Raw genomic sequence first — 27,995 nt, 5'->3', positions numbered from 1 at the left:
GGGAGTCTCAGAGGACGGAGTCCCTGGGAACAGCCCCCCCCCCACCACACATGCCATGGCGAGTGTGGTGGTGAAGACAATCTGGCAGTCCAAAGAGATCCATGAGGCCGGTGATCCCCCTGCAGGGGTTGACAGCTGCTCCCAGCTGGTCCCTAAACCTCCTGGGGGGGTGACCAGCCTGGCCAAGGGGATTGCAAAGAAAAAGAAGGCCGTGTCGTTCCATGGGTGAGTTTGACGCATCCTGTTGGGGATGGTCCTAGAGCCCAGCACAGCCTCCAACAGAGCACACGTCCTACCATGGGTGCTGGACGAAGGGGCGAGGGGAGAAGAGAAGTGGGTAGGACAGAGGGGTCAGGCAAGAGGGCAGCAGTGGAGGAAAAATAAACTGTGAGGGAGGTAGAGAGGAAGATGGTAGTGGGGATGGGGGGAAGAAAAAGTCAGTGGAGAAGGAGAAAGTCAGGAGATGGAGTGGGGACTATTGAGGGAAGAAGAAAGTAGGCAGCAGGGACAGAGGAGGGAAAAGAGGGTAGTCAGCGGGGAAGGAGTAGATGAAGAAAGTAGGAGGTGAGGCTGAAGCCCGAGAGGGTAGTGGGTGTGTATACAGAGAGGCAGGAGGGGCCAGACCCCTCTGGGGCTGCATCCGACCTTTCTGCCTGTTTCTTCTCCCCAGGGTGGAGCCCCGGATGTCCCACGAGCCAATGCACTGGTGCCTGAACCTCAAACGGTCCTCAGCTTGCACCAATGTGTCATTGCTCAACCTGGCTGCCATGGAGCCCTCTGAGTCCTTGGGGACAGAGTCGATCACAGAAGACAGCAGTTCACTAACACTGCCTGGGCCCCCTGCCTCTCCCATCCCACTCTGGGCTACAGATGACCCAGACATCACTGAAATACTGGTGAGGGGCCCCCAGCGGGGGAAGAAGAGGGTCCTCACCCTGGTGGTAGGCAAATACTGAGGAGGGGAAGGGGGTATTTTTGATTTGGAATGAGAAAGTTGTCACTCTTTGAGACCCAAGAAACTGCCTCCTCCTTCCTTGACAGTTAGCCATGAATCTGAGAGTTGGTTTTTAGTTCATTCAGTCACTTCCTAATGTCCCAGGTGAGGCTGGTGTCATAGATATGAATCAGGCCAGGTTCCTGCCATCGGGGAGCTCCCAGTCTGGTGGGGATGACAAACATAGACTGGAGAGATAAATTCTGTAATGGAAGGGATCCCAGAGAAGGGCCCATCGAACCAGGCTGGCAGTATCAGAGAAAGCTTTCAGGAGCAGGCAGTGCTGAAATTGGGCCTTGATGGATGAGTAGGAGTTCTTTGAGGGGGGTCACACAAGAATCTGGGTCAAAACTGAGCCAGATCTAGGGGAATTTAGGGAATTCCTGACAGAAGCGTGGAGTGCTACAGCTTGGTCCTTTAGCTCCCCTTACCTCTCCCCCCAGTCCCCACCAGGCTTCCCCTGGGCCAGGCCTGAACTGGGCTTGATACAGACACTGAGAATTACACTAACAATAATCATGATCATAATGATGCTAATAAGATTCACTAGCATTTACTGAGCACTTTCTATGTTCTGGAAGCCTCAATTTCCTCATCTGTAAAATGGAGATGCATGCGTTTGTTCTTTCAATGAATTATTCTTTAATGCCTATAATGTCCCAGGCACTGGTCTGGGAGCAGGAAATAGAGCAGCACACAAGACAGAATTCTGGATATAACAGTACCCATCATGTTATAATATCAAGGTCAAGGGTTCGGATCCCCTTACTGGCCAGCCTCCAAAAAAAAGTACCCATCTCATGAGGTCGGCGTGAGAAGGAAGTACTGCTCATTCACATAAAAAGTTTAGCACAGCAGCCAGCTGTAAGCGCAGAATGAATATTGGTGGTTGTCGTTATTACTTATGTTATTATTTATCCCCATTTCACAGATGAAGATATTGAGGCCCAGAAAGGTTAAATACGGTTTGTAAGTGGTGGAGCCAGGCTTGTGGGGGGAGGGAGAGTGGGGCATCATGCATTGACAGGAACAGTAGAGGTCACTTTGGGAACCCTGAAGGCGGACGCCTTGGCCCAGCTGGCCATGGTCAAAGAAGCTTTCCAGAAAAGACAACACACGAGCTGGATCTTGAAGATAAGGAAGGCATTCCCCCTGCAGAAGACAAGGAAGGGCGTCCTAGCTATCAGAAAGAGCAAGTGCAAGTGGACAGGGGCTGAAAGGAGCCTGGGGTAAGAGGGTAACTGCAAGCTGGTGCTTGCAGCTGGAGAGGGCTAGGTGAGAGAGACGAGGCTGGACACAGGCCACGCAGGCTGAGAAATGTGGGCGTTCTCGTGAGGGTGACGGGGAGCCAGTTTCCGTTCAGGGGAGAGAGAGAAGCAACTCGGGATTTTGGCTCCATTCCCACTTACTGAGCTCCTCCTGTGTGCAGGGGTTGTGCTGTGTCCCTTATGGCGGGGATCTCACTTTCACTTCTCACAAGTTCTACAAGGGAACTGATATAATTACTCAGTTTAAGGTCAAGGTCAGCAAGCTTGTGAGAAGCAGGGTCAGGACTGGAAGTCTGGTGTGTTTGAAGCTAAGGCAAAAGTCCTTTCTTTCCATAAAACTCGCCCAGGGCTGGCTGGGTGAAGACATGTAGAGGGGAGAGACGGGAGGCAAGGAGGCCGGAGAGGAGGCTGGGTGAGGGTCCAGGGTCGGAGGACGAGCTGGAGAGAAGGGAACAGGGCAGAGTCGGGTGGGACGAACAGCCGGAGAGACATGTCCTCCCCAGGCAGAGCACTTTTCCTCCCTCCTCTGTGAGTGCCTCTCAGGCAGCACTTGCAACTGTGTGCCTCCCACCAGAGCTATTTCTGAGTCACGTCCCTCAGCGGATGGTGACAACTGCGAAAGAGCCATCATCAGCTGGGATCAAGGCCTGATGCAGCCTTGAGCTCCCTGTAGGACTGCAGTTGAATGTCAGCCTAAGGGACTTCTACTTCTTTCTCCATGACATGGGAAAAGTAACGACACCAGCACCTCGGGTATATGCAGGAGCAGTGAGAGGGGATAGCAAGAGCAGACACCAGCACCCAGCACCTGAGCTACATCAGGAGAAAAAGTGGGAGACAGCAGAGAGGAGGGGACAGAGACCCAGAGAGAGGGGGACAGAGACCCAGAGGGAGCGGGACAGAGACCCAGAGGGAGGGGGACAGAGACCCAGAGGGAGGGGGACAGAGACCCAGAGGGAGGGGGACAGAGACCCAGAGGGAGCGGGACAGAGACCCAGAGGGAGGGGGACAGAGACCCAGAGGGAGGGGGACAGAGACCCAGAGGGAGCGGGACAGAGACCCAGAGGGAGGGGGACAGAGACCCAGAGGGAGGGAGACACGAGCGTCGTGTGGGGGTGATAGATATTCAGACAGAAGAGGAAATGATCCAAATAGGAGGAGACAGAGATCTATAGAGGGGGAGCAGAAGCCTAGAGATGGGGACATCACAGAGAAGGAAGATAGAGACCTAAAGAAAGGGACAGATACTTAGAGAAGGGAAAGGCAGAGACTCCAAGAGGGAGACAGAGACCCAGAGAGATAAAGGCACAGAGAACAGGAAACAGGGTCTAGAGACCCAGAACAGGAGAGATGGAAAGGCAAAGAGGGGAAGACAAAGAGACAGGACAGGGTCAGAGACCCAGCGACTATGGGAGAAAGTGACCCCTTGAGAAGGGGACAGAGATCAAGTGAGGAGGAGACAGAAAATCAGAGATACACGAGTGGGATAGAGACCAAGAGAGAGAAGGAACAGACACTGGGAGGTGTGGGGGAGGACAATGAACTCAAGAGAGGGGGACAGAGATCCAGGAGGTGATAGGGACTCTGGTTGAGAGGGTAAAAGGCCCAACAGGAGGGCGGGACCGTGGGAGAGTGGTGAAGCAGACAGCTTTGGCTCCTGTGTTAAGTTGTGATGTCCTTAGGAAGCCAAAGGATGCAACTGAGAAGGTGGAACTACTTTTTGGAAGGTCACACAATGAATCAGTGGCGAAGACTAACAGGGCAGGGTCAGGACCTGTACTCCTGTCTGCAGATTTCCCTGAAGCCACTGTGAGGGTCCACGTTGCCAAGGCCCCTTCCTGTAGATCCTATCCTGTTGTCATTATTTTTAACAGTGCTGACACTAATCACTGTGCTTTACTTATGGATCAGATCAAGTTGACCCTTACTCGTGGCCGTCTGAGCAAGGAGTCATTATTCTCATTCTATGGGAAAGGAAACTGCAGCAGGCTCCAGGAGGGGAATTGGACTGCCAAGAGTTGCACAGTGTGTGGGTGGCTGAGGTGTCCCCAGGACTCTGGCTTCTCCATCATACCATTCACTTCTTAGACAAGGCTGGCCTGCTCTGCCTCGATCACTTCATCTGCTCTCAGAAAAGCTAAAATTCACTTCCAGGGACCCCATCTTCCCTTTCGCCTTTTCAAAGAAGTATTGACTAGTAGCCTTTCTGATTCAGCCCATGTTCATTCCAGTGGCAATCCTGTGAGGGCAGCTGTTATTTGCATCTCCATTTTACAGGAAGGGAAACAGAGGCACAGAGAGGCCAATTTCCCTCCCTGAAATCATACAACTAGTAAGTGAGAAAAATGAATTGACCCCAGGGTCTCTTTCCTAGATTCCCAGCACAGTTACCCACAGGAAAGCCAGGGCCTTCTGGTCTTCAGTTTAGAAAGGTTGTTTTATGTATTGGTTATCTATTGCTATAAAACAAATGACCCCAATATTTAAAACAACAAACCTGGAGTGACTTACCTGGGTGGTTCTGACTCGGTATCTCATGAGGTTGCAGGCAAGATTTCATGCAGGCTGCAGCATCTGAAGGCATGAGCGGGGCTGGAGGGTGTGCTATCAGGCTGGAGGGTGTGCTATCAGGCTGGAGGGTGTGCTATCAGGGCTGGAGGGTGTGCTATTAGGGCTGGAGGGTGTGCTATCAGGGCTGGACGGTGTGCTATCAGGGCTGGACGGTGTGCTATCAGGGCTGGACGGTGTGCTATCAGGGCTGGACGGTGTGCTATCAGGCTGGAGGGTGTGCTATCAGGGCTGGACGGTGTGCTATCAGGCTGGAGGGTGTGCTATCAGGGCTGGAGGGTGTGCTATCAGGCTGGAGGGTGTGCTATCAGGCTGGAGGGTGTGCTATCAGGCTGGAGGGTGTGCTATCAGGCTGGAGGGTGTGCTATCAGGGCTGGACGGTGTGCTATCAGGGCTGGAGGGTGTGCTATCAGGCTGGAGGGTGTGCTATCAGGCTGGACGGTGTGCTATCAGGCTGGAGGGTGTGCTATCAGGGCTGGACGGTGTGCTATCAGGCTGGAGGGTGTGCTATCAGGGCTGGACGGTGTGCTATCAGGGCTGGAGGGTGTGCTATCAGGGCTGGACGGTGTGCTATCAGGGCTGGACGGTGTGCTATCAGGGCTGGAGGGTGTGCTATCAGGGCTGGACGGTGTGCTATCAGGCTGGAGGGTGTGCTATCAGGGCTGGACGGTGTGCTATCAGGCTGGAGGGTGTGCTATCAGGGCTGGAGGGTGTGCTATCAGGCTGGAGGGTGTGCTATCAGGCTGGAGGGTGTGCTATCAGGCTGGAGGGTGTGCTATCAGGCTGGAGGGTGTGCTATCAGGGCTGGACGGTGTGCTATCAGGGCTGGAGGGTGTGCTATCAGGCTGGACGGTGTGCTATCAGGCTGGAGGGTGTGCTATCAGGCTGGACGGTGTGCTATCAGGCTGGAGGGTGTGCTATCAGGGCTGGACGGTGTGCTATCAGGGCTGGACGGTGTGCTATCAGGGCTGGACGGTGTGCTATCAGGCTGGAGGGTGTGCTATCAGGGCTGGACGGTGTGCTATCAGGGCTGGAGGGTGTGCTATCAGGCTGGACGGTGTGCTATCAGGCTGGAGGGTGTGCTATCAGGCTGGAGGGTGTGCTATCAGGGCTGGAGGGTGTGCTATCAGGGCTGGACGGTGTGCTATCAGGGCTGGACGGTGTGCTATCAGGCTGGAGGGTGTGCTATCAGGGCTGGACGGTGTGCTATCAGGGCTGGACGGTGTGCTATCAGGCTGGAGGGTGTGCTATCAGGCTGGAGGGTGTGCTATCAGGGCTGGACGGTGTGCTATCAGGGCTGGAGGGTGTGCTATCAGGGCTGGACGGTGTGCTATCAGGGCTGGACGGTGTGCTATCAGGCTGGAGGGTGTGCTATCAGGCTGGAGGGTGTGCTATCAGGGCTGGACGGTGTGCTATCAGGGCTGGAGGGTGTGCTATCAGGGCTGGACGGTGTGCTATCAGGGCTGGAGGGTGTGCTATCAGGGCTGGACGGTGTGCTATCAGGGCTGGACGGTGTGCTATCAGGGCTGGACGGTGTGCTATCAGGGCTGGACGGTGTGCTATCAGGGCTGGACGGTGTGCTATCAGGCTGGAGGGTGTGCTATCAGGCTGGAGGGTGTGCTATCAGGCTGGCTCACGCACACGGCTTGGTTGGAGGCTTCAGTCCCTTTCTGATTGTTGGCTGGAGGCCTCAGTTCCTCACGACATGGGCCTGTCTATCAGTGGCTGCTTATGACATGGCAGCTATCATTCCCTACAGCAAGAGAGAGCAAGAAGGAAACCATGGTTCCTTTAATGAACTAGTCTCTTAAGTCACATGTCATCATTTTTTGCCTTTATTCTATGTACTAGGTGTGAGTCCAGCCCATATTCAAGTGAGGGGAATAAGGATCCACATTTTAAAGGAGTGTCAAAGGAGTTTTTAGACATATTTTAAACCACCATATTTTGGGGGGTTGTGGTAGATGATATTCCCTTCTATTCCTAGTTTATTGAGTGTTTTTATCATGAAAGCACGTTGGACCAAAGTCTGATGATTTTTGTTTATTGACATGATCATGTGTTATTTCCTCTTTACCTAAGAGTATTGTATGTTACCTTGGTTGATTTTTTTTTTTTTTTTTTTCAATTGTGGCTGGCCAGTACAGGGATCTGAACCCTTGACCTTGGTGTGTTACAACACGGTGTTCTAACCAGCTGAGCTAATGGGACAGCCCCAGCCTTGGTTGATATACTAAACCAACCTTGCATTCCTGGGATAATTTCCACTTGGTCATGGTGTATAATCCTTTTTATATGCTGCAGGATTCAGTCTGCTGGTATATTGCTGACGATTTTTGTGACTCTATTGATTATGGATATTGATCTGCAGTTTTCTTTTCTTGTGATGTCTTTGTCCTGTTTTTGTATCAGGGCAATATTGGCCTCATAGTGTTGAACCCAAGTCTAGCTGCCCACCTCCAAACAGAAACAAAAGATTCAAAGGTCAAATGTTGGCAAAAGGGAAGTCAGCTTTATTCAGGAATGCCAGCAACTTGAAGGAGATATTAGGCTAATCCATCTCCCAGGCTCAGATTTCCCAAGGAGCTTTTAAGGAGGAGACTGAGGGAACGGAAAGCAGTAGGGGGAGAAATGAGCTGTGGGGGCTATGTGCAAGGAGCCAGGTGCAAATTCTCACCAAGGCTCTGTCTGGCTCCTGTTCTTGTCCTTGATGTTATCTTAGTGTCCTGCAGGGCTTTGGTTTGCTTCAGGGTGGAATCAACAGCTTTACTGATGTCTTCCTTGGTTTCTCAGGGTCTGGAAAACAGCTCTACACTTAAGTAATGTCATTCTGCCCCATAACCAAGTTTCAAAATATCAAATAACCATGGGGAAAGAGGAAACTCAGAGAAATGCATGCTGAGAAAAAAAAACTGTGTTTTCTAACATTTTTTTCTAAAGCCCATGCAGTTGTAGGTCCCAACATGGCTTCCGTCCTGCTCATTCCAACAACAGAATGAGTTAGAAGCTGCTCCCTCCTGTTCTATTTTTTGGAAAAGTGTGAGATGGATTGTTTGTCATTTCTTTTTTAAACAATTGGTAGAATTCACCAGTAAAGTCACCTGGTCTTGTGTTTTTCTTTGTTTTTAATCACAAACTCAATCTTTTCACTTGTATGATTTTTTAGTTCTTCTTGAGTCAGTTTTAGTAGTGTGTGTTTCTAGGCATTTTTCCATTTTATCTAGATTATCTAATTTGTTGGCATACAGTTGTTCATAGTATTCCCTTATCATTTTTTTCCCCTGTAAAGTCAGTAGTAATGTCCCCTCTTTCCCTCCTGATTATGATAATTTAAATTTTCTCTCTTTATTTCTTGGTCAGTCTAGCTAAAAATTTGTCAGATTTGTGAATCTTTTCAATAAACCAACTCATGGTTTTGTTGATTTTCTCTATTGTTTTTCTATTCTCTATTTCATTCTACTCTAATCTTTATTATTTCCTTCCTTCTGCTACCTTTGGGTTTAGTTTGCTCTTTTCCTAGTTCCTCAAGGTGGGACATTGCATTACTGGTTTTGAGATCGTTCTTTTTTAGTGTGTTTACAGCTATAAATTTACTTAATTAAAGCATTGCTTTCACTGTAAGTTTTGGTATCTTGTATTTTCATTTTTTTTTCAGAAAAAATATTTTATAATTTCCCTTGTGATTTCTTCTTTGACCCACTGGTTGTTTGAGTGTGTTGTTTAATTTACACAGATTTGCGAGTTTCCCAAATTTCTTTCTGCTACTGATTTCTAATTTCATTCTACTGAGGTCACTGAGATCAGAAAACATTTATTTTAAATTTAATGAGATTTGTTTCATGGCCTAATATATGGTTTATCTTTGAGAATGTTTCCTGTGCACTTGAGAAGAATATACATTCTGCTGCTGTTGGGTGGGGTATTCTTCAGATGTCTTATATTTTGTTGGGGCTGGCCCGTGGCTCACTTGAGAAAGTGTAGTGCTGATAACACCAAGGCCACGGGTTCGGATCCCTATATAGGGATGGCAGGTTAGCTCACTTGGAGAGCGTGGTGCTGACAACACCAAGTCAGGGGTTAAGATCCCCTTACTGGTCATCTTTAAAAAAAAAATATATATATATATATATATATATATAGTTGGTCTATAGTGTTCAAGTCTTCTATTTCCTAGTTGATCCTCTCTCTAATTGTTCTATCCATTATTAAAAGCAAGGTAGTGAAATCTCCAACCGTTGTTGTTGAATTATCTGTTTCTCCCTTCAATTCTGTCAGTTTTTAATTCATACATTTTGAAGCTCTCTCAGGTGCATACATGTTTATAATTGTTATATCTTTGCAATAAATTGACCCTTTTATTATTATAAAATGTTTTTCCTTGTCTCTAACAACAATTACTCCCCATAATATGTACAATCGGTTACGTTTCAACAAAAATAAATTCATAAATAGTTGTTTAATTGAAACTAAAGAATTTTTTTTGTGTGTGTTTTAAAATCTATTTTGTTTGATACAAGTACTGACACTCCAACTCTCTTTTGGTTGTGGTTTTCAGGAATATCTTTTTCCATCCTTTTACTTTCAATCTATTTGTGTCTTTGAACCTAAAGTGAGTCTCTTATAGACTGCATATAGTTGGATCATGGTTTGTTTGTTTGTTTTCCCCATTATATTAGTCCGTCTCTGTTGATTATAACAAAATACCTGAAACTGGGTAATTTATAAAGGAAATTTATTCCTTACAGTTTCAGAGGCTGGGAAGTCCAAAGTCTAGGGAAAACATATGGTGAGGGCATCGTTGGTGGGTGGTGACTCTCCCCAGCAATGCAGAGTGTCACATGGAGAAATAGCTGAGCAAGAGAGAGAGCCAAGCTGTTCACTTGCTTTCCTTATAAAACCATCAGAACCACACTCATTACTCCATGAATGGATGAATTCATTCACAAGGGTGTAGACATCACAATCTAATCACCTCTTAAAGGCCCCACCTTTCAATTACTGCTGTGGATTGAATGTCCCCCCCAAACTCATCAAAGCTTAAATTGTGTCCCCCAAAGTTTCAGGTATTGGAAACTTGGCCTCCACTTTGCTGAGAGGGTGAGAAATCCTATTGTGATAACTGAAAAGTGGGGCCCTGATTAAGTTGGTGGTTTAGTGGTGGTTGTAGTAGCCCATTTCTGTTGCTTATACCAAAATACACAGAACCGGGTGATTTATAAAGAAAACGAAATTTATTGCTTACAGTTTTGGAGGCTAGGATGTCCAAAGTCCAGGGAACATATTTGGTGAGAGTCTTGGTGGAGGTGACAGTATTGCAGGGTATCATATTGTGAAATGGCGGAGCAGAGAAAGAGAGACAGATTCTCCTGTTCTTTTAAAGCCTGCAGAACCACACCCCTGACCACCATTTTTAATCCATTCACTACTGCACAGCCCTACAATCCAATCACCTCTTCAAGGCCCCACCTTTCAATCACCATAATAGGATTTCCCATCCTCTTAACAGTCACAGTGGGGGTCAAGTTTCTTTCTTTCTTTCTTTTTTTTTTTTTAAAGATGACTGGTAAGGGGATCTTAACCCTTGACTTGGTGTTGTCAGCACCACATTCTCCCAAGTGAGCTAACCGGCCATCCCTACATGGGAACCAAACCCATGGCCTTGGTATTATCAGCACCACACTCTCCAGTGAGCCACAGGCTGGCCCAGGGTCAAGTTTCTAATACACAAAACTTGGGGAACACAATTCAAACTTCAAAGAGTTGTGGGTGGACATAATTCAATCCACTACAGTTGTTGTGGGCATGGTTCTGAGGGCTTTAAAAGGAGAGCACATGAGGAGCTATCTCTCTCTCTGCTCCACCATTTTCCGCCATGTGAGTCCCCTGCTTTGCTCTAACGGTATCCACAAAGGAGACCCTCACCAGCTGTGTTCCCTGGACTTTGGACTTCTCAGCCTCCAAAACTGTAAGCAATAAATTTTGTTTTCTTACAAGGTACCCAGTTTCAGGTATCTATGTTATAAGCAACAGAAACAGACTAATACAATTACCATTATAGGATTTCCCACCATCTTAACACTGTCACAGTGGGGATTAAGTTTCTTTTTCTTTCTTTTTTTTAAATTTTATTTTGTCAATATACATTGTGGTTGATTATTGTTTTTTTTTTTTTTTTTTTTTTTTTAAAAGATGACCGGTAAGGGGATCTTAACCCTTGACTTGGTGTTGTCAGCACCACGCTCAGCCAGTGAGCGAACCGGCCATCCGTATATGGGATCCGAACCCGGGGCCTTGGTGTTATCAGCACCGCACTCTCCCGAGTGAGCCACGGGCCGGCCCATTGTGGTTGATTATTGTTACCCCTTACTAAAACCTCCCTCCCTCCTCCCTCTCCTCCCTCCCCCACAACAATGTTCTTTCTGTTTGCTTGTCACATCAACTTCAAGTAATTGTGGTTGTTATATCTTCTTCCCCCCTGCCCCCGGTTTTATTTTTTGTGTGTGTGTGTGTGTGTGTGTGTGTGAATTTATATATTAATTTTTAGCTCCCACCAATAAGTGAGAACATGTGGTATTTCTCTTTCTGTGCCTGACTCGTTTCACTTAATATAATTCTCTCAAGGTCCATCCATGTTGTTGCAAATGGCAGTATTTCATTTGTTTTTATAGCTGAGTAGTATTCCATTGTGTAGATGTACCACATTTTCCGTATCCACTCATCTGATGATGGACATTTGGGCTGGTTCCAACTCTTGGCTATTGTAAAGAGTGCTGCAATGAACATTGGGGAACAGGTATACCTTCGACTTGATGATTTCCATTCCTCTGGGTATATTCCCAGCAGTGGGATAGCTGGGACATATGGTAGATCTATCTGCAATTGTTTGAGGAACCTCCATACCATTTTCCATAGAGGCTGCACCATTTTGCAATCCCGCCAACAATGTATGAGAGTTCCTTTTTCTCCGCAACCTCGCCAGCATTTATCGTTCAGAGTCTTGGATTTTAGCCATCCTAACTGGAGTTAGATGGTATCTCAGTGTGGTTTTGATTTGCATTTCCCGGATGCTGAGTGATGTTGAGCATTTTTTCATATGTCTGTTGTCCATTTGTATATCTTCCTTAGAGAAATGCCTACTTAGCTCTTTTGCCCATTTTTTAATTGGGTTGCTTGTTTTTTTCTTGTAAAGTTGTTTGAGTTCCTTATATATTCTGGATATTAATCCTTTGTCAGATGTATACTTTGCAAATATTTTCTCCCACTCTGTTGGTTGTCTTTTAACTCTGTTAATTGTTTCTTTTGCTGTGCAGAAGCTTTTTAGTTTGATATAATCCCATTTGTTTATTTTTCCTTTGGTTGCCCGTGTTTTTGGGGTCATATTCATGAAGTCTGTGTCCAGTCCTATTTCCTGAAGTGTTTCTCCTATGTTTTCTTTAAGAAGTTTTATTGTTTCAGGGTGTATATTTAAATCCTTAATCCATTTTGAGATGATTTTAGTATATGGTGAGAGGTATGGGTCTAGTTTCCTTCTCCTGCATATGGATATCCAGTTATCCCAGCACCATTTGCTGAAGAGGCAGTCTCTTCCCCAGTGAATAGGCTTGGTGCCTTTGTCAAAGATCAGATGGCAGTAAGTGTGTGGGTTGATTTCTGGATTCTCTATTCTATTCCATTGATCAGTGTATCTGTTTTTATGCCAGTATCATACTGTTTTGGTTATTATAGCTTTGTAGTATAGCTTAAAGTCGGGTAGTGTTATGCCTCCAGCTTTATTTTTTTTTTGCTCAGCATTGCTTTGGCTATGCGTGGTCATTTATTATTCCATATAAATGTCTGGATAGTTCTTTCCATTTCTGAGAAAAATGTCTTTGGAATTTTGATGGGGATTGCATTGAATTTGTAGATCACTTTGGGTAGTATGGACATTTTCACTATGTTGATTCTTCCAATCCAAGAGCATGGGATATCTTTCCATCTTCTTGTATCCTCTCTAATTTCTCTCAGCAGTGGTTTGTAGTTCTCATTATAGAGAGTTTTCACATCCTTGGTTAACTCAATTCCTAAGTATTTTATTTTTTTGGTGGCTATTGTAAATGGGCAGGCTTTCTTGATTTCTTGTTCTGCATGTTCACTATTGGAGAAAAGAAATGCTACTGATTTTTGTGTGTTGATTTTGTATCCTGCTACTGTGCTGAAATCATTTACCAATTCCAAGAGTTTTTTTGTAGAGGCTTTAGGCTGTTCGATATAGAGGATCATGTCATCTGCAAACAGGGACAGTTTGACTTCATCTTTTCCAATCTGGATGCCATTTATTTCCTTCTCTTCTCTGATTGCTCTGGCTAGTACTTCCAACACTATGTTGAATAGGAGTGGTGAGAGTAGGCATCCTTGTCTAGTTCCTGTTCTTAAAGGAAAAGCTTTCAGCTTTTCCCTGTTCAGGATGATATTGGCAGTGAGTTTGTCATAGTTTCCGTCTATTCCTAACTTATACAGGGTCTTTGTCATGAAAGAGTGCTGTATTTTATCAAATGCTTTTTCAGCATCTATAGAGATGATCATATGGTCCTTGTGTTTGAGTTTATTAATATGGTGTATCACATGTATTGATTTGCGTGTGTTGAACCAACCTTGCATCCCTGGGATGAATCCCACTTGATCGTGGTGAATAATTTTACGTATGTGTTGCTGTATTCTGTTTGCTAGTATTTTAGTGAGGATTTTTGCATCTATATTCATCAAGGATATTGGCCTGTAGTTTTCTTTTTTGGTTATATCTTTACCTGGTTTTGGTATCAGGATGATGTTTCCTTCATAGAATGAGTTTGGGAGATTTGCGTCTGTTTCAATCTTTTGGAATAGTTTGTAAAGAATCGGTGTCAATTCCTCTTTGAATGTTTGGTAAAATTCTGCTGTGAATCCATCTGGTCCTGGGTTTTTCTTTGTCGGGAGCCTTCTGATAACAGCTTCAATCTCCTTTATTTTTATTGGTCTGTTCAAATTTCTATGTCTTCATGGTTCAGTTTTTGGATCGTGTGAGTGTCCAGAAATTTATCCATTTCCTCCAGATTTTCAAATTTGTTGGCGTATAGTTGTTTATAGTAGTCTCGAATGATTCCTTGTATTTCAGATGAATCAGTTGTAATATCGCCTTTTTCATTTCTAATTTTTGTTATTTGAATCTTCTCTCTTCTTTTTTTGTTAGCCATGCTAATGGCTTGTCAATTTTATTTATCTTTTCAAAAAACCAACTTTTTGATTCATTGATCTTTTGTATTGCTTTTTGGGTTTCAATTTCATTCAGTTCTGCTCTGATCTTAATGATTTCTTTCCGTCTGCTAACTTTAGGTTTGGATTGTTCTTGTTTTTCTAGATCTTTAAGGTGAAGTGTTAGGTTTTTCACTTGCCATCTTTCCATTCTTCTGAGGTGAGCATTTAATGCAATAAATTTCCCCCTTAGTACTGCTTTTGCAGTATCCCACAGGTTTTGGTATGATGTATCATTATTTTCATTAGTTTCAATAAATTTTTTGATTTCCTGCTTGATTTCTTCTTGGACCCATATGTCATTAAGTAGAATGCTATTTAATTTCCATGTGTTTTTATAGTTTCCAGACTTTTGTTTGTTATTGATTTCTAGTTTTAATCCATTGTGGTCTGAGAAAATACATGGGATAATTCCAATTTTTTTGAATTTGTTGAGACTTGATTTGTGACCTAATATGTGATCTATCCTGGAGAATGATCCATGTGCTGATGAGAAGAATGAATATTCTGAGGTTGTTGGATGGAATGGTCTGTAGATATCTGCCAATTCCAATTGGTCTAGAGTCTTGTTTAGATCTTGTGTTTCTCTACTGATTCTTGGCCTAGATGATCTGTCTAATATTGACAGTGGGGTGTTCAGGTCCCCTGCTATTATGGTATTAGTGTCTATTTCCTTCTTTAGATCTAATAGAGTTTGTTTTATAAATCTGGCTGCTCCAACATTGGGTGCGTACATATTTATGACTGTTATGTCTTCTTGATGGATCAGTCCTTTTATCATTAAGTAGTGTCCCTCATTGTCTCTTTCTATGGTTTTTAGTTTAAAGTCTATTTTGTCAGATATAAGAATAGCTACTCCAGCTCATTTTTCTTTTCTGTTTGCATCGTAAATCTTTTTCCATCCTTTCACTCTTAGTCTATGTGAATCTTTATGGGTGAGGTGGGTCTCTTGTAGGCAGCATATAGTTGGGTCCTCCTTTTTGATCCAGTCAGCCAGTCTGTGTCTTTTGATTGGGGAATTTAAGCCTTTTACATTAAGAGTTGTTATTGAAAGGTGTTGATTTATTCCTAGCATTTTATTGGTTGTTTGGTTGTCTTAGGTGTCTTTGTTCCTTGCTTTCTGATTTACTGTTTGGTTTCTGTGTTTGTTGGTTCCTTAGGTTGTAGATAGCGTTTTTGTTTGTTTGTTTTCTCTTCATGAATGCCATTTTTATTATACTAGTGGGTTTTGATTTTTCTTGGGTTTTTATGGCAGTGGTAGTTATTTTTCAGGAACCAAACCCAGTACTCCCTTGAGGATTTCTTGTAAGGGTGGTCGTGTGGTAGTGAACGCTCGCAGTTTTTGTTTGTCTGAGAAATATACTATTTGCCCTTCATTTCGGAAGGATAGCCTTGCAGGGTAGAGTATTCTTGGCTGGCAATCTTTGTCTTTTAGTATTTTGAATATATCATCCCATTCCTTTCTAGCTTTTGTGGTTTGTGATGAAAAGTCTGATGTTAGCCTGATTGGGGCTCCCTTATAGGTGATTTGACGCTTTTCTCTTGCAGCTTTTAAGATTCTCTCTTTGTCTTTGAGTTTTGCCAATTTGACTATAACATGTCTTGGAGAAGGCCTTTTTGGGTTGAATAGGTTTGGAGATCATTGAGCTTCCTGGATCTGAAGATCTGTGATTTTTCCTATACCTGGGAAGTTTTCTGCCACTATTTTGTTGAATATGTTTTCAATGGAATCTCCATTTTCCTCCCCTTCTGGAATACCCATGACTCGGATATTTGAGTGCTTAAGGTTGTCTGATATCTCGCTCAGATTTTCTTCAATGTCTTTGATTCTTTTTTCTTTTTCTTTTTTGTCTGCTGTGTTATTTCAAACAGCCCATCTTCAAGTTCAGAGGTTCTCTCTTCAACTTCGACAAGCCTGCTGATTAAACTCTCCGTTGTGTTTTTTATTTCGCTGAATAACTTCTTCAGTTCAGCAAGTTCTGCTACATTTTTTTTTCAGGACATTGATTTCCTTGTACATTTCCTCTTTCAGGTCCTGTATACTTTTCCTCATTTCATCATGATGTCTAGCTGAGTTTTCTTGTATCTCATTCAGTTTCCTTAAAATTATCACTCGAAATTCCTTGTCAGTCATTTCAAGAGCTTCTTGTTCTATAGGATCTAGTGTTTGAGATTTATTAACTTTTGGTGGTGTACTTTCTTGATTTTTTGTATTTCTGGTATCTTTTTTTTGATGTTTATTTATTGTGGCAGGGGGTTTCACAGTCCACCGGTTTGAGACTATTGACTAACTAAGATGTTGCTGTGGTTGCCAATTTGGTATGGCTACCTCCGTGACTGCTCAGTTGGCCTTTAGTGCCTTGTGTGTGTGGTTGCTTCGGGTCTTGGGCCTCTCTGGGGAGCCACCTCTCTTATCAGCTTGGACTCTGCTGGGCTGCTGGATCACGGGATGGTACTGCGGGGTGTGTGGTCTCTGCTGAGCTTCCACTTCCCATGCAGGACTTCTCCCTATTCCGTGCACTCTGGCCCGGGCTGTTGGGTCACGCAGTGGTGACCCCACAGGGTGTGTGGTTTCTGTCGAGTCTCTGCCTCCCTAGCCGGACGTCTCCCCGCTCTGTGCACACTGGGCTGGGCTGGGACGTGTCTTCTGCAACCCTCGTCTATCAGCTGGGCCTCCAAGACCCTGCTCGGCACCGCCTCACCCAGGAAGTCTACCAGGTTTCTGCTAGGTGCAGATGACTGGTTGCTCTGGGTGCCTTTGTAGCACTGTGTGGATCTTTCTCGGGACTTATCACCTTCCTCCTGGTATTGCGGTTATTTGTGTACTTGTCTTATCTCCCACACCAGAGCGTGAGCTCCTCAGGGGAGGAGCCCACAGCACATGGTTCACCTTTGAATCCCCCCAGCGTGGACCGAGTCCGGTGCCCGCCTGCAGTCAGCTCTCCGGCAGGTTCAAGCGAACTTGGGAACTCTCCGACCACACTGTTCCTAACCAGAAATCGGTTAGGAGTTTTTCCAAACTGGTGGCCGCAGAGATGGTATCTGCCTCTTGGTAACAGGAAGTTTACAGGGGGCTGGAGCCCAGGGTGCGGTGGAGTGACAGTCAGCCCAGCCCATACTTCCTTGCCGTCCCAACACTGGCCGGGGACGCCCCACGCCACCAGCCCCGTCAGAGAACCACGGAGGGATTGGGAGGGGAAGCCGGCCGGCAGGCCCCGGGAAGCCCCGTGCCAGGGCAAGCAAGTGGGAAGGCTCAGTGAGGAGCTGAGCCGGGCGAGGAGAACAGGCTTGGCCGAGCCGGGCCGGAGCCGCCACCACCTGAGAAAATGGAGGCAGCCCCGGGGCCAGTGAGTGGCCCGGTGGGGCAGGTGGAAGCCGGGCGGGCATCTGCCCCCTGAGCAGGACCAGGCCAGGGGTCATTCATGGGGCTGTGCCAGATCGGGCGGCTCCTTCTCTGCCTCTGCGTCATCGCCGTCCCTGTTCTCGGCCACCACGGCCTCGGGCTGCTCACTCGGTCCCACAGCACGGCTCGGTCACTCCCAGGAATCTTCTTTTATGCCGGCCTGAAACCTCAAATCCTAAATAGGGCAGCTGGCCGCCTTCAGTGTGGCCACGGCCTCTGGGATCCTGGCAGCATCAACAGCAGCCCCGGCGCCGTGTTCCCTGTTTAGAGACTCGCTTTTGCAGCTAAGAAACAGTTCTTTTCCTGCTCCGTACTTCAAAGCTGTTGCCTGTAAATTTGGCAGCCTCTCCTACCAAGGGCAAAGTGACAGTCAGCCCTCACGACCGGCCACCAGCAGGGGTCCTCCCTTAAGAGATGGCAAGAGGAAGGTCCACAAGTTTCCCAGCTGCCTAAGGCCCAGCGGCCACCTTTTCCACCTCAGCTACTCCGCCAGGGATTAAGTTTCTAATACATGAACTTTGGAGGACACAATCAACACATATCACCCATTCTTCCATTCTCTGACTTTTATATGGAGCATTCAATTCATTTAATTTAATGTAATGACTGATAAAGAAGGGCTTACTTCTGCCAGTTTGCTATTCATTTTATATATATCTATGTCTATTTTATTCCTCAGTTCCTTCATTACTGCCTTCTTTTGTGTAAAATTGATATTTTCTATATACCACATAAATTCTCTTCTCATTCTTTTACTATATTTATTTTCTTGTTTGTTTTGTTTTGGTTTTTGACAGCTGGCGGGTATGGGGATTTGAACCCTTATCAGCAAGCACCATGCTCTCCCAAGCAAGCTAACCAGCCAGTCCTATATTTATTTTCTTAATGGTTGTCCTAGAGATTACATTTAATCTTATTGGGAATACCTTGTATGAGATGAATCACTTCTCTCTTGCTACTTTCAAAATTTGCTCTTTGGGGGCTGGCAGTTCAGCTCAGTTGGTTAGAGTGTGGTGCTGATAACATCAAGGTCCAGGGTTTGATCCCTGTATTGGCAAGCCAACAACAACAACAACAACAACAACAACAACAAAAAGATTTGCTCTTTGCGTTTGTCTTTCAACAGTTTGATTATGAATGTGTCTAGGTATTGGTCTTTTTGGTTTATCCTATTTGTAGTTCATTGGGCTTTTTGGATTGGAAGATTATTATTGAATTTGGGAAGTTTTCAGCCATTATTTCTTCAAATATTCTTTCTGTCCCTTTCTCTCCTCTCCTTTGGGACTCCCAGATTGATAGGTCTCCAAGGCTCTGTTCATTTTCTTCATTCTTTTTTATGTTCCTTATAGTATATAATCTAAGTTGAGCTATGTTCAAGTTCACTGATGCATTTTTCTAGCTGTTTAAATCTGCTACTAACACCCTCTAGAGAAATTTTCAATTCAGTTATGGTACTTTTCACTGCTGAATTTGAAACTATATTCCTTTTCATAATTCTTATCTTTTCAGTGATATGCTGTATGTGGTAAGACACCATCTCACATCTTCCTTTAGCCCTTTGAACATATTTTAAATAGCCAATTTAAAGTCTTTGACTAGTAAGTCCAAATCTGGATTGCCTCAGTAACAGTTTCTTTTGATTGCTCTTTTTTTCCAGTGTATGGACCACATTTTCTTGTTTCTTTGCATGCCTCATAATTTTTTTTTATTGAATTCTGGACATTTAAACTATTATAAGTGCCAACTTTGGAAATAGGTTCTCCCCGCTCCTAAGGGTTTTTTGTTGTTATTGCTTTGTTGTAGTTTTGTTGTTGTTTTCAAAGAGACTTTACTGAACTAAATCTGTAGAGTCTGTATTCTTTATCATGTTTGGTCACTGAAGTCTGTTTCATAATCTTAGTGGTTAGCTAATGACAAGAGAGAGATTTTCTTAAACATCTAGAAGAACAACAAAATCTTCCAATCTTTGCAAAGGGGCTCTATGGGCCTGTCTAGGCATGCCTTTAATACTCAACAGGCAGTTTTCAACTCTGCCTTAGCCTTCACTTCCTGGCTGTGCAGAGCTTTAAGGTCAGACCAAGGTGAAAAGCTTAAGGCCTTCTCTAAGTCCTACACATGCCAGTGTCTTTCTACATTACCAGGAATACATTGGAATATTTCAGAGCCCCTATGGACATCTCCATCAGATATTCCTTTTAAGATTTTTGGATAGTTTATTGTTTACCCCAATGGTTATCTATTGTCTCAGGCAGGAGCAACATTAAAATAATTGCCTATAAGTGTTTTTGACAAATGTTCTCTTTTCCACTCAGAGAAGCTTTAGTGCTATTCTGGTTCTGATTCAGGCAAAAGAAAGAAAAGCATTTTGTGTGGGATCTTCCAAGGAACCACTAAACAGTCATATAAGGACTCTTCTTTGGGAATAAGGCTTAAGGCTTCTTTGGGAATAAGTTTCATTTTTCTCCCTCTAGTACTGGGAATGTGGGCTGTTATATTCCAAGGTTACTCTGAGCTAGGGAGTGGGACATGGGACTCGGGTAAGTTAAAACTTCACAAATCTTGCTGTTTTTTATCGAGTCACTCATTTTTCTTGAATAAATGTCCTTTGGGTTGCTGCAAGCCTTTGTTTAATTTTCAGAATTGTGAACAAACTGGGCCAAGCCCGTGGCGCACTCAGGAGAGTGCGGCGCTGGGAGCGCGGCGACGCTCCCGCCACGGGTTCGGAACCTATATAGGAATGGCCGGTGCACTTACTGGCTGAGTACCGGTCACGAAAAAGACAAAAAAAGAAAGAAAAAAAAAGAATTGTGAACAAACTGATTCTTATGTTTTTTTGTCAGTTTTTTTATTGTTTTTATGGAGGGGTGAAATTTTGGAGTTCCTTACTCCACCATTTTGCTGATGTCATCTTAAGACAATATTTTTTTTTATCACACTTCTTCTCCAAAGCAATCATGCAAGAAATGTATTGTCCACATCTTGCAACAGAGGAAGCCTGTTCTCTTTCTCTTTGTGCATTAGCTTGGCAACTGTGAAAGATACCAAAATGTCTGGTTTAACAAGATAGTTTATTTTGCATATAAAAGTATCAAAAAGTGCACTAGCTCTGTTCTTCAAATGTGGCAGGTAACATGCTTCTGTGTTCTGGTTGCTCAGACATTTCTAGGCTGTTACTCTCACCACTCTTCCAGCCCTTAAGAAGAGATCATACCTATCCATTTAGCACACTGCCCAGTGCCCACCTCTGGCCCTGTTACTCCCATTGGCTAGAATTGGTCACGTGGCTATAATCAGCTGCAAGGGGGCTCTTTGGGCCTCCTTTCCTTCAATTGCTTAATAAGAATGTAAATTACATTAGTTAAGTTACAAGTTTGGCTGCTGTAACAAAAAGACACAAAATAACACAGCTTGAACAAGACAGATGGTGTATATCTCATCTATAAAAGTCCTCACAGGTAGTTAGAATTAATTATGGTGGTTCCACAGTATTGGGGATTCAGGTTTCTTCTATCTTGTATCCTCCATCTGATGGCCTAAGATGGCTGCCAACTTTGCATTCCAGCCAGTGGGGAAAGAAAAAGGGGGCAGTCCTTACTCTTTTCCTTTAAGACATGACTCAGAAATTGCCTATATCATTTCCACTCACATCCCACTGGCCAGAACTTAGTCACATGGCCATATCTAGCTGCAAGGGAGCCTGGAAATGTAGTCTCTCTCTCTCTCTCTCTAGGCAAACATTTACCAGGCTAAGGCTTCTATAACTGTGGAAGCCAGGAGAATGGATACCCCCACATGCATCCCTCCTGAACCACAGTTTGGCAGGAGTCACAAAGAATTTCAAGGTGATATAAAGTAATGATGATCATAGGTCACATGATATCATGGTTTAAAACAAAGAAAGACTGAAAGATTCTGAGTTTAAATTTTTTTTTTTGTGGCTGGCTGGTGGAAGGATCTGAATCCTTGACCTTGGTGTTTTATTTGTTTATTTATTTAGGTGGCTGGCTGGTATAGGTATCAAACTCTGGCCTTTGGTGTTATCAGCACCATGCTCTAACCAACTGAGCTAAACAGCCAGCCCTAAGTATAAATTCTGGATGAAGCCACCAAATGTGCTTTATACCTTGGAGTACAAGGCATGTCTCCTTTCTCATTTTCCCCTGTCCCCTTTCTCATTTTCCCATCTTATTTGCTTCACTTGCAAAATGGGTCAAATAACCTCAAAAGGTGTGGCTGTGAAGAATGAAAGAAAGGATGTGTGTAAGTGCTTGGTCTGGTGCATAGCACTGCTCATAACTGAAAAGTGGGTTACTTTATAATTCTCCAGTGCCTGGAGAGCAAGACAGGGCATGTGTTTTAACAGTTTATCTTTTTTATGTCTGTGGACCCCAAGCACATTTATCCCAGTATTTGGTTGGGACCATCCTTCTTCCCCCGCATGTCTGAGCGCCCACCACCTACCACCACTTACTCTTGGATATACTTATTTTTCTCCCAGCCCACCATGAGGAAATTCAGTCCACCCCCTGGGTTTACCAAGCACTAAGAATCAAAGAGGTATAGTTGCTGGCCCAAAGTCACATACCCATTCCAGGACAATATAGAGGTGTAAACAGCTTCCCAGCTCTTGAATTTTTCTTGGGGTTGGGATTTGCCCCCCCACACCCACTGACTCACTTGTCTCCCATTCTTCCCCAGAGTGGGGTCAACAGTGGATTAGTTCGTGCCAAAGACTCCATCACCAGCTTGAAGGAAAAGACCACCCGGGTTAACCAGCATGTACAGACCCTGCAGGTGTGAGGACCACCTCTTTTTCCTCCAGGACCACGTTCCCCTCTTAGAGCCTACCTCCAACCCAATACACTCATTGCCCAGTTGGGGAACTTGAGAGTCAGAAGGGAAAGGGACCTGCACAGGCTAAGATTCTCCTGCCCATGGGCTGTCCCCTTGCAGCCCCAACTAATCTCTCCTCACTTCCCTGCTCCAGAGTGAGTGTTCAGTACTGAGTGAGAATCTAGAGAGAAGGCGGCAAGAGGCGGAAGAATTGGAGAGGTACTGTAATCAACTCAAGGTGAGCGGCTGGGAGGCAGGAGTGGGGTGGGGAGAAGCGAATCGGAGGAAGAAGAGGGTGGGAGGAAAAGGGCAGGAATGGAGTGGGTGGACATGAGAGAGGCAGGTAGGAGGAAGTGGAGGGGGTAGTAGAGGACAGGTTTGGCTAAGGAGGAAACCATGCCTTTAGCCCAGAGAACCAGACCGGTAAGGGGGGGTGTCTTGCATGGGGGGGGAGTGGCGCCTGTATGGAAAGAGCAAGGCTAAGGGTCGGGAGGCGGAACTAGAATGGGAGGGCAGGGCCCCCGCCCTGGTGTCCTAAACCAGGAGAACTGCCGGAAGGTGACCCGTTCGGTGGAAGATGCTGAAATCAAAACCAACGTCTTGAAGCAGAACTCTGCCCTGCTGGAGGTAAGAGGGGAGGAGGTCGGACGCACGCGGGACTTGAGGCACACTTCAGGTGGGACTGCCCGCGCTGCAGCTATCCCCACACTGCCCATCCGTGTTCATGGCCATACATAGAGTCTACTAGTAAGAGGAATTTGCCATACCGGCCAGCCTCAAAAAAAAAAAAAAAAAAAAAAGATTTGAATGTGGCTGCAACACCCAGACTGGGGACTCCTCCATGCAATCATATTCAGGTCTCGGAGACTAGAATTGGACATCGGGTGGGACTGCCGGTCCTGCCCACACGCCCACTCATTTTCCAATGAAATGCTGAGAAACTTCAGTTTTTCTTCCTAAACGGCTGAGACTAGTATTGACACCTAGGAGGACTAGAGTGGGAGCGGGGGGCTGGATGCAGGAAGGGCATCAAGGTTGAAACGCGCTGGACTCCAAGCGGGCGTCCATCGAGTCTCCAGCGGGACTTCTCAATATCCGTCCCCACACCCGTTTACTCTCCAAGCTCGCGGATTTCTGGGCGGATGTGGGGGTGTAGGTGGTTGCGGGAGGCAAGGGGCAGGATGCCGCGACCCCGCCCTCCTTCCCCGCCCAGGAGAAGCTTCGCTACCTCCAGCAGCAACTGCAGGACGAGACGCCGCGGAGGCAGGAGGCCGAACTGCAGGAGCTGGAGCAGAAGCTGGAGGCTGGCTTCTCCCGGCACGGCCTGGGCCCCGACGCCCCGCCCCGGGGCTGCTCCGGCCCGCCAGGGAGCCCCGAGGAACCCCCGCGGCCGCGCGGCATGGCCCCAGGCGGCTGGGGAATGGGGCCCCGGGCAGCGGAGAGCCCCCACGTGAACGAGCAGGAGTTGCAGAAAGTCTCCGCCGACCTCGGGGAGCTGAGGTGGGCGGGACCTAGGGGGTGGAGCCTCGCAGACCTTATGGGGCGGAGCCGGGGCAAAGTGTTTGGGGGGCGTTGACCTGGGGAGGCGGGACTTTGAAGAACTAATTTTTCAGTGTAGGGCTGGTGGGCAGGAGGGTCGCGTCCGGTGAAACTGAGGTGGGCGGGACTTGGGGGAGGACAGGTCCTGGAGGCGCCAGCTGAAGGGACAAGTTAGGGACGAGCAGTACCTTGGGGAGCGGTGTCTGGAGGAGCTGAGGTGGAGCTTGGGGACCTGAAGAGGATAAGGCCAGAAGAGCTGATATGGGGGTAAAAGCGGGGTTCCGGGGGACGTGAGCGGATTCCAACAAACGGTGGTACAGCAGAATTGGGGGACCAGGTGTGTCTGGAGCCACAGGCGTGGTCTCGGTGGGGTGGGGTCCATGGGGCGTGCCCAAACCTAGTCCGGACCCATTCCCTGCCTCTGCCCCTCCAGGAGGGAGGTGTCCTCGCTGACCGTCCGGTGGCATCAGGAGGAGGGGGCGGTGCAGGAAGCCCTGAGGCTGCTCGGGGGCCTGGGAGGCAGGCTTGACGGTTTTTTGGGCCAGTGGGAGCGGGCGCAGCGAGAGCAGGCGCAGACGGCGCGGGGCTTGCAGGAGCTGCGAGGTCGGGCGGACGAGCTGTGCACCATGTAAGGGTTAGGGCCGGTGCGTGCGGTGGGGCTGTGGGGAGGCCGCGAAGGGGCAGGGCGGACCCAGCCCGAGGGCGGGGTTTAGGGAAAATAGGTGGGCCAATCAGCGGGGACCGATTGTGCCAGACAATATACTGACATGGAGAAGCGCCAATGAGCAGGAAGGTGCATATTATACCTAATAAGGCCCGAGGGGTGGAGTCAATTAGAGAAGAGGGGTGTTTTATGCCTAAAAAGGGCAAAGGGCGGGGCCAAGCAGAATCAGGGAAAGCCAATTAGAGAGTGGAAGGGGCACTAAAAAGGAGAGGCCAATCAGAGCAGAGAGGAGCGGGCAAGGCTGAGTGTCACAGACTAGATGGAGACTCACATGCTGGGCTAATGAGTGGAGCCTTGACAGAAATATACTGTTGGGGAGGTGACCTCGCAGCACTGGTTACTCTCATGTCTCAGGGTGGAGCGGTCAGCAGTGTCTGTGGCTTCACTGAGGAGCGAACTGGAGGGGCTGGGCCCGATGAAACCGATCCTGGAGGAGCTGGGACGGCAATTTCAGAACTCTCGAAGGGGCCCTGACCTTTCCATGCACCTGGATCGGGCCCCCCAAGGTTCCTGTGCCCGCTGTGCCAGGTAGGGGCCAGGGCCTGTCTCCAGGTACATTCTGGGTTATATTGCGGATAGAGCATTGAAGGAGATGGGGAATTAGCGAGGGGTGGGGAGTTTTTCATTGTGGGAGACAGGGCATCCCAATGCATTGTAGGACTGGCCAGTCCTGCTGCATTTATGGGAGCCACATTTCTTCCCTCCTCACAAGGTAAAGTCAGCGTCTTGTGGAACTCAAGAAAGACTTGATACATTTGGAACATCATGTATATTCAGTGCATTGTGGGAAGGTTAAGATGTGCTACATGATAGGAGGCAGGGTTTGCGAGTGCACTATGGGGAAGGTGAGACCTTGGTGTATTGTCGGAGCAGAGAGATACCATGCTTAGTCCATTGTAGGAAGGGGGGACTCCCATTACAACGCCACATCAGGTTTAACTAGTGCATTGTGGAAAATGTGAGTTTTTGATGGTTTTTGGAAATCAAGGGCTGTCTGGTGCCCTTTGGTGGTGGGGATCCCCAGGGTACTGTGGGAGTTCCTCACAAAGAACACCTGATGCACTGTAGGTTGGCCCCGTGCATGGTGGGAAGGTCACATTGGCTGCATAGTGGAAATAGGGCTGGTTGGAGGCTGGGCAGGTGAGCATGGGGCATCTTGGGAATGGAGTTGCTACAGGGCCTCTCTCATCTTGTGACCACCCCTTCCCCAGCCAGGGACAGCAGTTGTCTACAGAGTCCCTGCAGCAGCTGCTGGAGCGAGCACTAACCCCACTAGTGGACGAGGTGAAGCAGAGAGGTCTGGCTCCTGCCTGCCCTAGCTGCCAGAGGCTACACAAGAAGATTCTGGTACCAGGGATCATGGGCCACTATATCCCACTTTATATTTCAAGGAAGGGGTAGGGGAGCCCCAGGCACAAGGGTACTGCTGGCATGTGGCAGAAAGGGAAGGGCTGAGAGCTGTGAGCAGCAGGCATTGTGGGAGGAATTGTCTCTAATGCTTGGGGGGCAGGGAGGAACAAGCAGTTTGGTACTTAGTGAGTTATAGGTCAATCATTACATAACTTTGGTTGATGGACTTTGGCCCAAAGCATAATGGAACATTGAATCTGGTGCTTTGTGGGACACAGGAGAGAGACACCAGCCTAAAGCTTCATGTAACATGGGCCTGATTTTCTGTAGACCTTAAGAAAGGCAGTGCATTATACAGGATCCTTGGGGTAAGACAGGGGACCCAGTGACCATAGGTCACAGTATGCTAATGCATTATGGGAAATGGAACTCAGCTCTTCCTGGGACATTGAACAACAGACTGAAGGCCAATTGCTGAGAGAACTTGAGTCCTGGTGCCCTGAGGAACACGGAGACTTAATGTACTGTGGCATATTGGCCTAGTGGATAATGGGGTATAAGTTATAGTGGGTGAGACAGACAAATGAGGCGGTATGGGACATGGATGTGACAGAGCTACAAGACTAATGCATGAAGGAGCAAGGGACTTGGTCACTGTAGGATATAGAGAACCAGAGCCCTAAGGACTATTCTTGCGAGAGATGCTGGTGTAATAGACAAATAGATATGGGGTCTTGTGAATTATGGGATGTGGAAGGTCACCATGTGGTGGGATCCTGGTACACATACCTGTATCAAATGCAGGATAGTTCATGGGTATTAGGGGACAATACGATAGACCTAATTTAGTGTTTGTTGGGACATAGGCCAATGCATTAGGGGACAGACAGTGGAACAGATACAGGTTTAGTGCACAATGGAATTTGGCAGGCCAACACATTATGGGATGCTGGGGGCAGTCTCAAGCTGGAAGCAGGATGGGGGAGGAATGTGGATCTTATGGAACCCTACCCCTTGCCCTCTGCGATCCAGCTCCCCCTCCACCCCCAGCCCAGTCCAGCAAGCCCAGCCGCACCTACACTCCTCTCCCCAGGAGCTGGAGCGCCAGGCCTTGGCCAAACACGTCAGGGCAGAGGCTCTGAGCTCCACCCTTCGACTGGCCCAAGACGAGGCCCTGCGGGCCAAGAACCTGCTGCTGACGGACAAGATGAAGCCGGAGTGAGGAAGGAGACTGAGGGCATGGGAGGAGGGTGAGGTCTTGGGAAAAGGGCCTGACCCCTCTTTCCACTCCAACACCCCAACATCTAGTGTCAGCAGCGCTAACTCCCTACTGCCTGTCATTACAGGGAGAAGGTGGCCGCTCAGGACTATCTACACTTGAAGATGTGCTCCCTCCATGACCAACTCAGCAACCTGCCACTTGAGGGGTCCACAGGGACAATGGGGGGAGGAAGTGATGGGGGGACTCCCCCAAAACATGGGGGCCCTGCTCCTGAACAATAAATGGCCCCTCATGCTGGCATGAATTCTGTCTCATTTTTGGCATCAAAAGAGGGCTAGTGAATCATACATACACCACACACCACACCCTGTGCCTATTATAATTCATTTAGTCCTCAGCCAACAGGGTGCCTTGGTTCCCACAGAGGTGCTAATGATGGCACAGTTCTTTATGAAAGAGGTGGGGGCAGAAATAAGAGAATGTTGTACAGTTTGGGCCTGCCAAGCCAACATTGTTTAGGATGGTGTTTACTAGATAATTATGTTAGTTGTCTATTGCTGTTAAAAAAAAAATAACCTTCAACTTAGTCAGTTAAGATAATAAACCTATATCTCACTCAATTTTGGAGGTTTAGGAACTCAGAAGTGGCTTAGCAGTAGTTCTGATTCAAGGCCCTCATGAGGTTGCAGTCAAAACATCAGCCAGGGTTACATTCATCTGAAGGCTTGACTGGGGATGGGGGATGTATTCTTAAGAAGACACACTAACATGGCTCTTAGTCGGACGCCTTAGTTCTTTGCTGTCTATGGCTAGAGGTCTCAGTTTCT

At 46.9% G+C, this 27,995-nt stretch overlaps 1 protein-coding gene across 1 annotated transcript; it reads left to right on the top strand.

The window, feature by feature from the left end:
• The first annotated feature begins 55 nt into the window (after positions 1-55).
• TSKS (testis specific serine kinase substrate) lies at positions 56-27,451 on the top strand. Its single transcript, XM_063091470.1, has 11 exons — positions 56-225; positions 671-896; positions 22,199-22,294; positions 22,488-22,571; positions 22,877-22,960; positions 23,547-23,833; positions 24,306-24,500; positions 24,951-25,124; positions 25,808-25,943; positions 27,040-27,164; positions 27,293-27,451. The coding sequence occupies exons 1-11, from the start codon at positions 56-58 to the stop codon at positions 27,447-27,449; spliced, it is 1,734 nt and encodes a 577-aa protein (XP_062947540.1). The 3' UTR covers positions 27,450-27,451.
• The last annotated feature ends 544 nt before the right edge of the window (positions 27,452-27,995 follow it).

Source organism: Cynocephalus volans, chromosome 3 (assembly GCF_027409185.1).
Source record: "Cynocephalus volans isolate mCynVol1 chromosome 3, mCynVol1.pri, whole genome shotgun sequence".
NCBI lineage: Eukaryota > Metazoa > Chordata > Mammalia > Dermoptera > Cynocephalidae > Cynocephalus > Cynocephalus volans.
The sequence above is the reverse complement of the archived record's forward strand: the minus strand, read 5'-3'. Positions and strand labels throughout refer to the sequence as shown.